This window comes from Dermacentor albipictus, chromosome 10 (assembly GCF_038994185.2).
Source record: "Dermacentor albipictus isolate Rhodes 1998 colony chromosome 10, USDA_Dalb.pri_finalv2, whole genome shotgun sequence".
NCBI lineage: Eukaryota > Metazoa > Arthropoda > Arachnida > Ixodida > Ixodidae > Dermacentor > Dermacentor albipictus.
In genome coordinates this window covers 55,982,330-56,000,010 of record NC_091830.1, presented here as the reverse complement: position 1 = coordinate 56,000,010, position 17,681 = coordinate 55,982,330, and the positions used below count along the sequence as shown (strand labels likewise).

Genomic DNA, 17,681 nt, shown 5'->3' with positions numbered 1-17,681 from the left:
ACAGCGCGGCGTGGTGCTTGCTGAGGTGCCCGGCGTTTCTACGCAGGCTCAAGTAAGAGTGGGTGCGACCGAGGAAACCTGGGGTCTTTTCCTCCTTGAATATGTGACTTTGACTAGGCTCTACGGAGCAGAAAATGCTTTGCTCATGTTCCATGTGTTTGTCCCCTAGGGATGTGCCGGCATGTGATTCTATGCTCCTTTCCAGGGCACGGTGGGATGGAGGGTAAGGGGCTTGCCGACAAAATCACCCCGTTAATTGCATCTTAGCGCTTCTGTGCCTGCCACGAATCGGAGTAATCTTTATGAAAGAAACAGCGAAGCCACTGCAAACGCGTGTGGGATAATGAAATTAAGAATAGGTTTCCGTCATTAAGTTGCAATTTAATATTTGGCCTCCCTTAACAAAAATGAGATGCAAAGATGTCCCATTCTCTCGAAACAAGATTCTGCTCACAATTTTCTGATGTCTCGTAATGAACCACCAACATAGTTTTGGTAGTTGTGGGGAGGTGCTCACCGTCTTCTGTGTCCTCGTGATGTGTCTGGAAGCAGCAGCTGAGAAAAAAAAAACGCTTTCCTCCAATATATCGCAAGCATGTCCGTCTCCATGCGGTAGTGTTTCGTGGTGCACAACCGTTTCACAGCGTATGCAAGCTCTTATGGGCGAATTCCAATAGCTGCTTCGGGTGGCGATGGTGTCCGCCGCCGCCTCTGCCTTCGCTGCTTCCGCTGCCTCCGCCGACGGTGTCCGTAGCAGTTATGTGCCGGAATGAGAAAAAAATGTACTTAGTGCCCCCCAGGGTGGATCATGGGCCCGCTACACTGTAGTCAGATACTTTACCACTAAGGTACACTAGCGCTTGCTTGCACGCACCGGAATATGCTCTATAAGTGAGTCCGATCGAGGGAAGAGACATGTGGTGCGACATGCGCGCCACACGGCGTCGATAGGTGTACCTTTAGCATGGCAGTTGCATATTATTACACCGGGTAGCGCGCCCTGTAGCGGTAACACAGGTAGCGGTACAATGCAGTTAAAGAATGTTTGAGGAATATGAAGTACAATAGGGAGATGTATGCAAGAATGCTAGAAAAATATGTATTGTGTGTCTCAATAAATCCAGTTGGCTGGATGACTTTCACCGCCGCATTTCAAAGAGGGTGCCAATAAATCATCATCCTCATCACCATCACCATCGTGTCGTGCCACTTGCCTTGTGATGCAAGATGTGCGCCGCGCGTCATCCATTCGTGAGCCCTGTGCAATGTAGTTGCATAATATTACACCACGCAGGTGGAACGCCATGTAGCGGTTTCACATGTAATTCTACAAGGTGGACACAGAGTTCATGAGGAAGAAGATTATGGAGATGTATAAATACTGAAGTAATAAGAAAATTACCGACGATTACGTTACTTCCTAATGCGAAATTTCAGCGCAGCAAATAAGCTGTTTCACCTTTTCGATAGATTGAGGCAAAGAAATCGAGCAACACATGTATGCGCTATCACAGAATTTTTTTTAATTTTTCACACGTATTCCTTTAACAAAGACTCCACTAACAGTTCTTGACAGTCATGAAGGAAGCTTTGTGGTCGGAGAAATAGACTGAAATATGTACGACTTGGTACACCAATGCTTGATTCTCAAAGACGAGATCTATACAAGTGCCTCGCGAGGTTGTCACAGCCGTGGGACGCGTTACGAGCGAGAGGAACGGGATGTTCTCCCGCATAAGTGTTAGGAAATTGCTGTTTGTCTAACGGCAGCGGCAATTTCGGCTCGGGCGGTGCACATATACAGATCCGCCGCCACCGATCTGGCTCTCTGATTGCCACCGCACAGGGCGAACGGCAGCGGCAATTTCGGCTCGGGCGGTGCACATATACAGATCCCCCGCCACCGATCTGGCTCTCTGATTGCCACCGCACAGGGGTTGCATTGGAGGAGGAGCGAAGAAAGGAATTAAGTTCGAGCCGGCGCTTTGACAACCGGAGACTCGCAGGAAGAGGGGGGAGGGGGGCGGCGTGTACACCCAGCGGCAAACGATGGGGGCAGAAGCGCGCGCAGCAAGCGGACAACACGATAAAGGGAGGAGGGAAGAGATAGCAGCGACTGACTGATGCCGCTGACGCCGATAGTGAGTCAACCCCAGCTGCGGAGTTGGTTTCAGGGACAACGCCGCCGATGCCGACACAAACAATATGATACCCTCGCTTCCGCAGCGCTAAGAACCAGGTCTAGCCGTGGGAAGGTGGTCACGTATTCGTCGACGTGCCGGGGCCTACGTGAAATAACCGGCGCGTCGGCAACTGAAGAGCACCCTATCCGCCACACAAGAACAGGGGGGGGGGGGAGCCTTTCCTCCTCTTTCTGCATGGCGGCGACGGTGTTCTGTGCAGTCACGTTATCTTGACTCTCTAGCGGCGTCAGCGGCATCCAGCGGTATCAGTCGGTCGCTGCTAGCGCTGGAGGGATGAAAGGGGGGCGGAGCTGGTTACGAGGCCGACGACAACACCGACGACGACGCGAAACCCAGGAACGGACGCCAAAGAGCTGCGCTCTAAAACGTGTCAAGTGCCTGATTATTTCAAGCAGGCTACGTGACTGTCACCACCCCGTTACAAAGGGAATGCCATCATAATCGTCATCAGCATCATCATCATCATTAGCACAGTATTGTGCTGTTTGACACGCGATCTGGCACGCGCCCCGCGTAGCGTCGATACGAATATTGCAGTTCCATTGTATTCCCCAAGCTGTACTGACATGTAGCAGTTGCATATAGCCGTTGCAGGCTGCATATAGCGTGACGTGGTTAACTGTAGCAACCAAGAGACTATTTGCCACAGCCTAGCTTCGGAGGGGATGCCAGCAAAGCGCCATTATTATCATCAGCAGCAGCAACAGGAAGGTACCCTGCCACGGGTTAAGGAATGTGAGGGTGCCACGTATTCTGAATACCTGTGATTAGGGTTCGGTACGCGTTATGGCACCTTCTCGCAAGGTACAGACCACTGCTGAAGGAAATTGTAAAGTTATGCATGCGTATGTAACCGCGAAATATCGTACTCAGCAGACAAGCCGCATGGCAAGTCGCACTCGCCGTCGAGGCTGGGCGGACAGTTCCCGCCATTCTCGTGATAATGTCGAGAAGACACTTCGCCGCGAAGGCCCTGTAGTGCGCGTCGCCGAAAATTTAGCTCCTATGGAGCCGCTCCAACAGCCTACGCTGCGACGGTGCTAAGTGTGCTGCGCAGGCTTGTGACCTTTTATTGCAATAGCAGTGACATAGACACCCCAGGCGCACATCTGCCGACCGCGTCGCCCGTCACCGTGAGGTTCTGTATAGAGTGCAAGGGCGATAAAATTGTCGCTGCGCGCCGTGTGCTGTATATGTGTGCCAGGATGGGCCACCTATCATGGCTCAATCTCCCGCACACGTCGACCGAACGCGGCGAGGAAGCGAGCCGCGTTCCGTCGCGTGGATGAATTCGGGGAAAGGGTACGAAAGGGCGGCGTGTTGTACTTTAGGCGTCCCAGATAGCCGCGTTCGCCCAGACGCGCTGCTGCATGTTGAAAGCCATCAGCGACGTCTACAGACTCCGCGCTTGTATGTTTTCGCCACTTTGTTCGCGTTGACTCGCGCGTGCATGAAACCATGCTTGTCGATTTAGTTTGTATGCGTATGTTTACCAATGTATATGGCCGATAAAAGTACTACCCTAATTTCATATAGCTTTCTGTCCACTAATTTGCTACGGCATTGGATGCTTCTGCTTTCGGTTGAAACTGCGACATTTTTGACAACAAAGCAGTTTTAGCATTATTGAATGATGTTACGTGTAATTCTAATAATCCAGCAAATTCGTAGCGCATCCTCTCGCCAGAGGATGCAGCGGCAATAGTGTTTTACATAGCACATACCTCGAGATCCCTGGGGTTGGAAGCCCTCCAGCAGCCGCAAAAGAAGAGGGGATAACTTCTGTTGGACGCACCGCTTCGAAGAGCTCATGTGGCTCTTATGCCAGAGATGAAAAGTGTCTAAATATGGTGATCAACATGCCCCGTGGAAAGCTTAAACGTTGTTCGTAGATTTGGACACTAAATGAAGAAATGGATGCAGCCACCCCTCGCAAATTGCGGAGAACAGGTGAAAGGAGCTTTTCCTACGGATTAAAGATTATGAAATTATGCGGTCTTACGTGCGAAAAGCACTTTCTGATTATGAGGCACGCCGTAGTGGAGGGCTCCGGAAATTCTGACCACCTGGGGTTCTTTAACGTCCACCTAAATCTAAGTACACGGGTGTTCTCACAGTTCGCCCCCATCGAAATGCGGCCGCCATGACCGTGTTTCGATCCCGCGGCCTTGTGCTCAGCAGCCCAACACCAAGCCACTGAGCGACCTTGCCTAAGGTTTCATCAATACACAAAGAGCTGGGTGAATTTATTGAGGCCCCCTGAAAATTATGTGCCAATCCAACTGTGCAGAAAAACTGGAATTTCTTTTCGTCACAGGTGGATTGCCTCACCAATAAATACATTCATACCGCTAATATGGCTTGTGCACAACACGTGTTCTTGTACAATTCTCCTATAAATCAGTTATCAAACAAGAAAGTACAAATACACCTATATCGTTTTCGAAACCAGTCGGCCCCTCCCAAATGGTATAAACAAAATCAAAATTATGTTCTCGAGTTTCACGTGCGAGAATGACAATAAGGCACGCAGTCGCGGTACCTGCGGTATAATTATGACCACCTGGGTTTCTACATCATGCATCTATAGTACACGAGAAATGCAAACAGTGAAACTTTTTTAAGAGCCGCGTTGCCACCCATCATGACAAGCAACGCGAAGAAACTCTGGCGCACCTTACACCACCTTTCCAACGAATTAATCGCTTTTAGCACTGCGCGGATCGAGGGATTAATCTCCTAGCATTGTATTATGATAACTTGGATCTCCGCCTTACTCTCTATCGGGAATTCATGTCACGAACTCATGGCTAATGTCGCCGCAATGATCACTAGCATAAAGTTCAAAATTGTGTGTCTAATCAATGTATTACACAATCATTTTTACCACAAATATAGAAGCACCAGAAGCATTGTACGAAAACTGACAGATACGCGCCGCGGTAGCTACGTGGCTCTGGTTTTCAGCTGCGGCGCTCGAAGGACGCGGGTTCGATCCCAGCCATGACAGCTTCATTTCGGTGGGGTTGACATAATATAAGGCTGATGTACTTATATTTAGGCACAAGTTAAAGAAGCCCAGGTGTTCTAAAGTAATGTCGCCCCCCCCCCCCCACTACGGCGTGCCTCATAGGCAGATCGTGGCTTTCCCGCGTAGAAATGAAAAATGTATTTCTTTACATTCCTGCTAACAATTTAGCGATCATATTAACAAGTTTCGAAAACCATTTGTGTATCCTGCACAACTGTGCTCATTTGTATGAAGAAGGGTGGAAATTTTGGTGCTTTTATATTATATTGTGTCACGATGCTCACAAGCATGAGGAGGCATTGCATCATGAGTAATTTTTCATGCTTAGTCTAGCAATTTAGTCTACACCAACGGTTTTTCTCCTGTAAACCACTCACATCGGCAATTCCGAAAGACCCCGAACGTAAATAAAACGAGGCTAAATGAATTAAATAAGAATACGTACTACTCGCGTTTCTATGAAGCTCTCTGTTGATTCGCAAAGCCAATAGTTCATTGCTAGATTGATACAGCACTCATTTTTATGGTGCTTCAGTTCATCCGGCCATTGTTCTTTCGACGCATTTCGAAATGGAAGCGTCATCCCGAAGGTATCGCCGGTCACAGAACATATGTCCCATTGCCTAGGCATTTACCAGCTGCGTCGCATAGCTGAACATCTGCAGTTAACAAGAGAAACCAAAGCTTCAATGCAGGCTCATCGTGCTACGGCCATTTGATTCAGTTGCTGCGACACGTGCACCACAAAGGCGCTGGGAACGTTCTGGACGGAAACGACGTCAGCTACCACTCAAGAATCGAAGGGGTTCGGGTAAGTGTTGCCGGCTATAGTTTGGCAACCTGGACATTATTAGCGTGTCTTTGAACCGACTAGTCTGTCTCCCTATTTCATTTCACCTCCTGATTTGATGCGTTTAGCAGCACCACGGACCCGAGCAGCGGAGGTCAGACCCTCCCACGCATCACGGCGCGAGGCTTAGCCATGTTACCGGAATGGAGTATAATGGCGGTCGAGCCATTTCCAAGTTCTTGAACATTTAGGACCCTCAGCTTAGGTAACACACATGTTTGGTCTTTGTTTCACGTTGATAGAATCCCCGACAGCAACCCCGTTTGACAGCTGCCTTTTCCTGTCCATCTCCTCTTGTCACTATTTCATGTGAGCATGCTCTTTCCTATACCTTTCCCCTCTTATGCTTTCTTTTCCTCACTTCTGAATTTCTCAATGGCTAGAGTTGCACTTACGTAGAACAACCGAGCTGGTACATACCTTGAGTTTGAAATACGTGGGCACGAACAGTACTAAAGGGCGGACATAAAACCCCCAAAATTCAAGCACGTTCCGGGCAAATGTACGGAGCATCAAAATATGTTCAGTTTTCATTGCCACCAAAATGTATATTATGATGTAGCCATCAAAACACATGGTGATCGGTTCTCTACAATTGAAATAAATTGTTAAGAACATCTCAAGCGGCAGCTCACACAACCTGTGCACTTTTTCTTTTATGATATTGTGAATAATAGCTGGATAACGTGACCTCTACGTTGGTACAAATGCCTGTGTATCAATTATTCTCGAAGCCACATAAGTGTGTCTGGACACATCAAGCGTATTTTATACTGGGAGAGAAGTAACTTAGGAGTATCGAAATGACCTAAAGACATGCTGCATTTCTTTCTTGCATTGGCTCAGAGATCATTGAATCGGGACTTGATGGCATGCCCCATTCTTACTACTTGAATAACATCACATTGCCGCATAGTTCAACTTCGTGAAGCAGATGTTACACAACACAAAGAACACAACGAACAACTTGCCAAGATGCAATACATGGAAGGGTGTATATTCACCCTACGACGTTGCCTGAGGAACTGGAATGGTAATGAAACTGTGAAGTTCAGATAACTATAACTTTTCGTTTTAAGGTATGTTCGGAAATCAAACGTATATGCATCATGAACCCCAGTGGCACGCACATTGTGAGACCCAACCGGCATGACATAAATGTACTTGCGCAATTCCTGCAGTTTAGAAGGAATCGTAGTAGCGCCGTGTGCCGTAGACGAATGAAGATAACCGAACCGCTCAGGCATAACTGCTTTATTGCAACACAACCCATATACACACGAGGACATTGGCGCCGCTAGACTCCGTGATCATGCACAGAAGCCAAGAGATAATACACAATGTATTCTTTTTCTTGTAAAGACAGGGTTATATAGATAAGTAAAGTAGTAGGTTTGTGCAAGTGCACAGAATTCGATATCAGTATTGACAATGGGTAGTGGTAACGTGGCAGCGCAACACAAGACACTGGTCATAGGAAGGCTAAAACGGTGACATGGCACTGACTCTCAGTTGGCATTTCTGTGAAGATCTGTCTTACGTACATATAGGAGCCACTTAAAAAACATGACATGCATAAAAAAGAAAAGTACACCAAGGCAACTGTAATCAACTGACTGGTGAGGATCAGGTAAGAGCAGATTTGTCGAAGGATGGTGGGCAGATTGTTCTAGAGAAAGTGGCCACCCTGTATAATATATGCCTCATGACCTCGAGCGTACCGGAATCTTGGAAGAACGCCAAAATAATCCTAATTCATAAAAACGGGGACGCCAAAGACCTGAAAAATTAAAGATCGGTCAGCTTACTGTCAGTTGCCTACAAACTATTTACTAAGGAAGTCGCAAATAGAATCAGGAACACCTTAGACTTCTGTCAAGCAAAGGACCAGGCAGGATTCCGTAAAAGCTACTCAACAATAGACCATATTCACACTATCAACCAGGTGATAGAGAAATGTGCGTAATATAACTAACCTTTATATATAGTTTTCATTGATGACGAGAAAGCGTTTGATTCTGTCGAAACCTCAGCAGTCATGTAGGCATTACGGAATCAGGGTGTAGGCGAGCCATATGTAAAAATACTGCAAGATATCTACAGGGGCTCCACAGCCACCGTAGGCCTCCTTAAAGAAAGCAACAAAATCCCAATAAAGAAAGGCGTCAGGCAGAGAGATACGATCTCTCCCATGCTATTCACAACGTGTTTACAGGAATTATTCAGAGACCTGGATTGGGAAGAACTGGGGATAAAAGTTAATAGAGAATACCTTAGTAACTTGCGATTTGCTGACGATATTGCCTAGCTTAGTAACTTAATTGCAATGCATGCCCACTGACCTGGAGAGGCAAAGATGAAGAGCGGAGTCTAAAAATTATTTTGCAGAAAACTAAAGTAACGTTTAGCAGTCTCGGAAGAGTACAGCAAGTTACAATAGGTAGCGAGGCACTGGAAGTGGTAAGTGGTTGTGACGGCGGATCCGGATCATGAGACGGAAATAATCAGAAGAATAAGAATGGGCTGGGGTGCGTTTGGCAGGAATTCTCAGATCATGAGCAGCACGTTGCCATTATCCCTCAAGAGAAAAGTGTATAATAGCTGTGTCTTACCAGCACTCACCTACGGGGCAGAAACCTGGAGGCTTACGAAAAGGGTTCTACTTAAATTGAGGACAACGCGACGAGCTATGGAAAGAAGGATGATAGGCGTAACGTTAAGGGATAAGAAAAGAGCAGATTGGGTGAGGGAACAAACGCGAGTTAATGACATCTTAGTTGAAATAAAAAAAGAATTGGGCATGGGCAGGACATGTAATGAGGAGGGAAGATAACCAATGGTCATTAAGGGTTACGGACTGGATTCCAAGGCAAGGGAAGCTTAGCAGGGGGCGGCAGAAAGTTAGGTGGGTGCATGAGATTGAGAAGTTTGCAAGGACGACATGGCCACAATTAGTACATGACCGGGGTTGTTGGAGAAGTACGGGAGAGGCCTTTGCCCTGCAGTGGGCGTAACCAGGCTGATGATGATGATGATGATGACGACGACGACAACAACGACGACGACGACGGCGACGACGATGCTGATGATGATAATGATGATGATGATGATGATGGTAATGGCCAACTGACGCATAGTCAAAAGTGCCAAAGGCACCGCCGTTCCTTTTCATGAAGGGCGGTTGAGTGTTCGCTGGTACGTGCCTTGTCTCCCGGTATTCATACGCTAAATGTAACATCAATATCATGATTGCAACTCGGAGAAAGGCTGTTCATTTTATTTGTTCTCAGTTTAAGTGCACCAATTTTCCCACACTGCTAATGATGGCTAACAACATTCCTCTCCTAGAGACAAGGATGCAGGTGATTGTCGGGAATTTCCTACAGCGACTAATTATACGTGAATTATCCTTGCACCCTCTTTAACGTCACCCTTGTGTCCAGAAGGCGTACATGTCATGATAACGCATATGCATTAACCCCCGATATCGCCAGGACAATTGCGAATTTCCTTTCTTCCCCAGAATAGTACCGTAGTGGAGCTCCCGAACAGCAATGTATTCAAACCCTTCCAATGTGTTGCGTTACTCATATGTTCTTTGTTATGTATATTTATCTGTGTTTATTGCATAGTACTTATATTTCTATATTCGATTTTTTTTTCTTACCTTCTTTCTTATTTGCCTTGTACGCTTGAGTGCACTTCCTGCAAGTATCGATGTGTGGTCTTCGGTATGTTATAAATAAAACAAATAAAAATAAATAAACATGAATAGCGGGACCACCACTGCATCAAGAAGCCTTTATGACAACGATTGTGTGACGACTCCGGTATGACGAGATTCGGGTTACGAAGCAGAAGTCGCGATGATGGAACAGCCACTGCAGCATACCGACAGCGATGTGGCAACGAATATAGAACGACGTTATAAGGACGATGGTGTCAGGACGACTGCATTACCAGAGCCGGATGACCAACCTCTAGTGACGACGATAAAACGACCATGAGCTCATACCCAGTGGCCATAGTTAGTAGACAACTTGGGTGACTTATTCAGTGTTAGCAGATAGAGTGTAAGCCGAATCAGTGTAAGCCGCCTGCCAAACCACGCCGTATGGTTTGGCACGTTCGGCATAGCTGCACGCCAACCTAGCGTGCTGTTGAAAAGTCTCGGGAAAGTGCGAAAATCCACCCACCGGTAAGATTTTAGTAGCCGCTCTTCCTTCAAGCAAACTTCGTTGACTGATGCACAGTTTCTGTGGGTTGCGACAAAAATTTGATCCGAAACGTTTGTAGAATTGGGAGCCGACGTGCTCGCACATGTGCATTCGTAATCGCCTTGTTCCTCTCCTTCGCACTGCAATATTTTTATAATGTCGACCTACCCCAGCTTACTTACTCGAAATCCTCGGCAGCTCTGGCGCATTTTAAATCCTCAAGAAGCTCGTACTATCAGCGTGACAAATGCAGCAGGTGACACCACCACGGACGCCGAGTGCGCTAACATATTCAACACAGTATTGTTTCCGTCTTTACAAAAGAAACTAACATTAGAGACTTTCCACTACCTACTAACACAACATCGCATATGCCACCCATTGTATTTTTGATAGATGGTATACTGGCAATCATTGAAAAACGTAAGTATGTACTTCTGGTGTAGACTAAATTAACTCAAAAATCCTAATGAATACTAAGCATATATAGCCGGCATGTTTCACTCTCTTGTTCCCGCAAACATGGTCTACAGGTGCTTTACCGGATGATCGGAAAGTGGGAAAGGTCGTTCCAGTATTCAAAGCAGGTAACGAAGACTCCCCCCTATGCTACCGCCCCATTTCATTAACTACTGTTCCTTGCAGAATGATGATTCATTGCAGAAAATCTTCCTTGCAGAATGATATACTCATATATCATTAAATTTTTAGACTCGGCAAGCTTTCGTCCTTCTCGACATGGTTTTTGTAAAAGGCTTTCATGTGAAACACAAGTAGCCATTTTCCTTAATGATCTGCGTGTTAATCTCGATAACGCTCAAACCGATGCCATCCTTTTAGACTACTCTAAAGCTTTTGACACTGGCTCATAACCGCTTGCTATAAAAATATCCAGATTGAACTTGGATCTTCACGTGGTACATTGAATCAAATAATTCCTTACTAATCGTTCCCAGTTCTTCTTTGTCAGTAACTCCCCTCCGAACCCCCTCCCTGTCACTTCAAGCGTCCCTCAAGGCGTAGTCTTAGGACCGCTTCTTTTCCTAATATGCATTAACGATTTTTCGTTGCACGTATCTTGTCCTATTCGCAGGTTCACTGACGACTGCGTGATTACTCCTACCGTAACTAACATCTCTGGCCACGCATCTCTCCAGAATGACCTTAATAACGTGCAGAACTGGTGCAACCGTTGGAAAATGACCTTGATCTCTAACAAGTGCAAATTTATTTCGATTTCTCGCCACAGTAATCCTTATCTCTCTACTTGCAGAATTGCTAACGTCCTAGTAGAATCAGTTCTAGAATGTAGGTACTTAGCCGAAACCCGGTCCCACGATGTTTCCTGAAATACGCATGGGAATAACGTACCTTCGCCAGTGAAGAAAAAAAAATATATTTTGGCGTTTTACGTGCCAAAACCACTTTCTGATTATGAGGCACGCCGTAGTGGGGGACTCCGGAAATTTCGACTACCTGGGGTTCTTTAACGTGCACCTAAATCTAAGTACACGGGTGTTTTCGCATTTCGCCCCCATCGATATGCGGCCGCCGTGGCCGGGATTCAGTCCCGCGATCTCATGCTCAACAACCTAACACCATAGCCACTGAGCGACCATGGCGGGTATCAGCGAACAAGACTCTTGGGTTCATGGGGCGTCACCTCCCTCATGCTCCACAGCCCGTCAAACTACTCGCATACAAATAATTTGTCGGACCACAACTGAAATATGCTGCCGCCATCTGCAACCCTCATCAAACATATATCATCAATGCAGTCCAGTCAGTTCAGAAGCGTGCGACTAGATTCATTCATTCTTTATATTGAGTAAGAACAGCATTTCACACTTAAAGGCTGCCTCTAGCTTGAAATCTCTTGGTTTTCTTCGTCGTATCGCCACGCTCTCTCTTTATGAGATTTTTTTACTGCTCGCTCAGCCACCTTCCTTACAGCACGCCACCATCTTTCCGCATGCCATAGCGCACCAGCCATCAACTCCAAGTTTCTCGTCGTCGAACACGAACTGCACATTTTCAAGCTTCATTTTTTTTCCTCGAGGTGCCAAAGACAGGGACGACCTACCCTTCAATGTCGCAGCCATCACATGTCCCTCACACTTTATAGAACCTGTTCAAACTTGCATTTCACCATAACACCTGCCTTTTCTTGTGTTCACGTGTTAACTAGTCCTCATGTCATGCCCCGATTGAGGTTTTTAAGATAATAAAATGAAATGAATTATCCGGTGTTATTTTCGCTGTAAAAGTCAAATTAGGACCTTGCGCTTGCGACGCAATGTTTATAAGTCCTGCTTCTTACGATGTGAGCAGATGCTTAGCCCAGGTATATCAAAGATTTTTGAGTAAAATTCAACGTCAGAATTTTACTCAAAATCTCAGAATCTTCGCAAAAAAAAAAGATTGCGATGGTAAGCTCATAAAGTTACAGCGAATTCAAGCAAACAAAACACAACTAATACAGATAGAAATAAGACACATTTTGGAAGTTCTACGAAACAGTTTTGCAATATCTTGTTCGTTAGTGTATTTGTTCATTGTAAGTTGGATGCTGTTTGTGCTTGTGCGCTTTATTCATTCTAAAAAAAAACATGTGAGAAAACTGTTTTAATTGACCATTTGCTTGGCGAAATGAGGGCCGTATTTAAACAAAGGTTTTCCTAAATAAAACACTTTATCCCCAATTAAAGTATAACTAAACTTTCGCCCGAAGTATGGAATATGGCACAACACGTAGGGTTAATCGCAAGCGCCTGTGGGTGTGCTGTTCAAAAGCGCTGAAACTAGCGACAAATTGACTTGGTAATAATCCATTAGTGGGTGCTACATAGCTATTGCTCGAATATGGCGTTGCAGTGGAAGCGAATGTTTTTAAAAAATTGACGCGGCGCTTTGATCAAGTACCGCGTCAAAATATTTCCACAATACTTTCTTAGGGTCGCGTAATAATCGTAGTTATCATCACTCCTAACATTTAGGAGGGCATGTACATAATGTAGGAAACATTGAAGCTGATACTAAGAGACAAGTGCTGACAAATGGGAACTTCGTGCAACCTTCCAGTTTTTCGAAAAGCCCTGCCTGCTGAAACTATGAAGGCTCGCATCGAAGATCGCGTCATCTACTCACCATACCCGCGCATCGACATTCCAGTATGCTCGTTTTATGCCTTGGCAAAAGAGAAGTTGCTGATCAACCCCAACAAGATAGCACTGGTAAGAACATTGTTCCTGTCGTGTTGTATCGTCAGTGACCCTTGTAGAATCATTGACTTTTATGTGGTTGACGTAAGAGGAATAACGGCGAAACAGAAAGCCGCTGCATGACTACGCAAGCTCATGAATTATGACAAAACTGAAGGAGGCTAGACGAAGGATTCTGAATTTAATGTATACGACTGGTTGGCCTAACTGCTTCAGTTGTGTACATTTCACTTAAGTCTCACTTTGTCTGTCCTTCACTCTGTGTGTCCTGCTAAACTTTGAGATTTTTCATGTTCTTATTTATTTGTCCTTCCATACAGTTTTTCCTGCATTCCATTTCTATTTTTCTGTCTGCTCGTTTCTGTATAGTAGACAGTCGTCGAGCCCGTTCCGGTGGCAGTTACCGACTTCCTCCTCGCCTTGCCGTTCCTCCCATATCTATATACGTCTACAAAATAAATATCACTATTGTAGTAGAAAATTATTATTATGCAGAAATAAGATGTGAGAACCGAAGGGTGATTCTTTTTAAACCAAGAATTTCCTTATGCATTTCTGAATTTTCTGATCCGTGGCACGCATTCAAAGACGACTCGAATCTAACACGATACACTCATAGCTCGTTTAGCATCCGCTTTTGATCACAGTGTATTGTGTGGCGGATGGATACATAGTATTGCTGCACTGACCCCTGCGATGCCAAATATAGGGTAACTTTTGTAAATGTGGGGTCTTTAGGCGTTCTATGGTGGAAAAGCAAAATCTGGCCAAATCTAGGAAATATTTGCTTTTCGACGTGGAGGAAAGTTAAATTCAGAGACGGGAGAAACCGCCACTGCCACACCGCGATAACCCATACGCAGAATAGCTGTCGAGACGGCGTGCTTTGACTTCAGGCTCCCTTAATTACCTTCGCATTAGCGTGTGAAGTGTGCCTCATGATTGCACGGCAGCGCAGTGAACGAATCTCGCCATGTAAACGACAAGGTATGGATCTCGTGGTCTCATTAACAGGGCACAGCTACTGCGATATTGCCATTTGCATGTGTGGCTGTGCTTTCACTGTATGTGGCCTTCGAATGAAATATTAATGAGGGACTGCCAAAAAAAAGACATTATTGCAATAATAAACAAAGCAGCGCAAAAACAAGCGAACACGTACATATACCTAGCCCTGCACTACAAAGCAGTGCATGGAAGAGCAGCCGACGGCAGAGTCTCAATGTAGATTCTTAGTCAGGTGTTTGGATGCATTTTGACACCAAGGCCGAGGGGGGGGGGCGAGGGAATTAACCACGCGTCTCCGTGTTAGGCTGGGATCGGCGTCTTAGCGCGTAAGCTTCGTTGCAATAAAATTGTAATGCGCGCATTTTACATCGGTTTCGGGAAGTAGCCCACCGTTTTCAAAGTGCTACATTTAGTTTATTGAGCTTAAGTTTATTTTTCATACAAGATATATAGTCGGTTGTTAAGTAGCATACAGGCGAGGGCCCCAAACTCAAACGATGGCAGCGAGACCCATTGTATAAGGGTTCTATAGGATCCCATATCAACATTGGTACTTTTCTGCAGTGAAAGCTTGGTTTGCGTGTACAGGAAAGTATAAACATGCTGTGGCCACCTTACCCGAATATGCGGGTCTGAAGTATTAGACCAGTGTTGCTCGCACTACTTGCACTGTGGTATGACTTCACCTTGAGTTCAGGAACTTCATTATTTGAATAATTTAAACACACTTAGAGATTAATTCAAGCTAGACAATGTAGTCTTTATTTCGATTAAGACGAAGATCTTTACAGGTACCCCGTTATCGATAAACTAATATAATGGAGTTTAATATAATATACATATAAAGTAAATAGAATATATATATACATATGCTCGAAAGATAGAAGTGGAAGACATCCTTATTCACGTGCCCTTCCCAGCGGCAGCGACTAGATGGCGACGTGCTTTCCCTCTACATGTGGACAAAGCAGGATATTTCGAGGTAGACCTCCCTGGTGAACTGGGTTTTATGTCCATTGCTTCATAAATCGCACGCGAAATGCGAAGGTTGTGGGTTCGGTTCCCACCTGCGGCAAGTTGTTTTTTTTCCACTTTAATTTCCATTAATTTATCGTTTCTTCATTTCATTTATTAAGAACAAGTAATTTCCCCTATGTTGTCCTTGGTGTCAGTGTTTGTTGGCTTCTTATGATATGACTAATAAAAATCGGGCCCGTCGGTTAACCCCCTTTCTTCTCGTTTATTACATAACGAGGGTCTCGAATCCGGCAACATTGATGCCTTCAGGTAGCATATGTGGGTTTATTGACCAGTTGCCTTCACCCTAAAAAGATCACGTTCTCGTGACACCTGCGGCAAAAAAAGGACGTTCCACGTCCGCCGTCTAGGTCTGTGAGTGGTGGCGCTGGCTAACACTCCCAGGGTTCTACTAGGACACATAAATACCCAAGAAAGTGGATGGGAAAACGGCGCCGCGGTAGCTCAATTGGTAGAGCATCGCACGCAAAATGCGAAGGTTGTGGGTTCGGTTCCCACCTGCGGCAAGTTGTTTTTTCATCCACTTTAATTTCCATTAATTTATCGTTTCTTCATTTCATTTATTAAGAACAAGTAATTTCCCCTATGTTTTCCTTGGTGCCAGTGCTTGTTGGCTTCTTATGATATGACTAATAAATATCGGGCCCCTCGGTGAACCCCCTTTCTTCTCGTCTGCGACACTGAAGGCACTCGTACAAGCTCGTTACCTGAAGGCGCCGCGTGCTTGGGTAGCAAGATATACGTATGGAAGCGCACCGGAGGAACAGGAACTGCACTAGATTCTACAATAGAACCCGTTTGGAGTACCTTGGTGGGGTTTGGGGGCCTAGCTTCGAAAGCGGAAGCCATTTGAGTCGCCAGTGGCTGCTCGCGGGCGATCACAGCCAAGACCAGATCAGTGAAGCTGAAGTGGCAGCCTGCACGCACGAGACGCCGCTCTGCCCTTTCCCCGGCGAGCTGCTTCGGCTTAACGTGAGCCTAAATACAGTGCGTGCTTTTCGGCGTGCTTCCGGAAGTACTCAAATTTCTTTTACTTTTAGCAGAATAATTTCAATTTCTTTCTTGAACGTTTTACAAGATCACAGGAACTCCGCGTGGGGACCATTGTAGTTGGTACATTTCATAGCTGTTTTGCCGCATATCTCAGACGGGTGATAATTTTCAGCAAATTTGGCACACCTAATTCTGGCTCGGTAGGACTGCAAGCCACACCTGTACTACATACATTAGAAGCAGTTTCTCAGATTTAGGACGTACCCTGTTACGGGAAAACTTATACATGCCACAGTTACTCTTTCTGGAACGCTGCGCTGGTTAATCAAGATCACCACCTGCCAAATTTTATCTGTTCATTAGCTTTTCGGATGGGGATTCTTCGAACAGCACTGACGCTTTGGGTTCGGTGATTGTTAAGAACATCTGCGTCTGTTTCGTTCGTCAATTGCTTTCCGGAGATCCCCCCTTGTACGCTATTCAGGCTACGGTATGGTTAAACTGTCACGCTGAACTCAGCAATTTCTTTTCTTGCTGGAGGTCTTCGCTTTGTGCTCTTATTCATACTTCGATCAAGAGGTGGCCAGGAGCAAGGTTTTTCGTTTTCTATTCTGCATCAATTGCTGCTTCTAGAGACTTTGCAATATTGAAGACCGATTTCGATGTTGTTGGTGCTTGGTCGTCAGTGGAGCGAATAGACCGGAACTTTGTAAAGGGTTTACAAAACTTTTCCCTGCTGAGAACTTCGGCGTCACATTTTTGAGAGACCGGTCACTTTAAGGATACAAATGTCATACGTGACATACGGACTGATGATTCCAGATATGTTGGCCGAGGTTCACCCTCATATTCTCAGCAGGCTCCCGGAGCCTGCCGCCTGGTAGTCAGTCGGGAGCCCATAGAGCGGGGGTTGACCAAGACCCCAATCGTGACCGTTTGCGAATTTTAACCTTTCACCTTACGAACTGTAGTAGCGGCTGTGCCAAGCACGAACACTTCTCAAGGTGCCCCTGTGGGGTTAATTTTTGTTTTTTTCTTGCCGTATTTTTAGCGGAAATATAAAAATCGCAAATCGAAGTTATCGTCACTGAATTAACAAACGCAGACAATAATTTTCCT

General features: G+C 45.7%; 1 protein-coding gene and 1 non-coding gene across 3 annotated transcripts in view; both read left to right on the top strand.

Annotated features, from left to right (window-relative positions):
- The first annotated feature begins 5,934 nt into the window (after positions 1-5,934).
- Positions 5,935-17,681, top strand: part of LOC135917065 (uncharacterized) — a 52,606-nt gene continuing 40,859 nt past the window's right edge. Inside the window, exons 1-2 of one of the 2 annotated variants that reach the window (XM_065450557.2) lie at positions 5,935-6,046; positions 13,384-13,535. In XM_065450557.2, coding sequence (XP_065306629.1) covers positions 13,413-13,535 — 123 coding nt within the window. In that variant the 5' untranslated portion in view covers positions 5,935-6,046; positions 13,384-13,412. Of the gene's footprint in view, positions 6,047-6,301; positions 6,395-13,383; positions 13,536-17,681 lie in introns of those variants that run through there. The other variant, XM_070527233.1, reaches the window with a different exon arrangement.
- On the top strand, positions 16,003-16,075 carry TRNAL-CAA (transfer RNA leucine (anticodon CAA)). The gene has a single exon. It is a non-coding gene; the product is annotated as a tRNA-Leu (tRNA).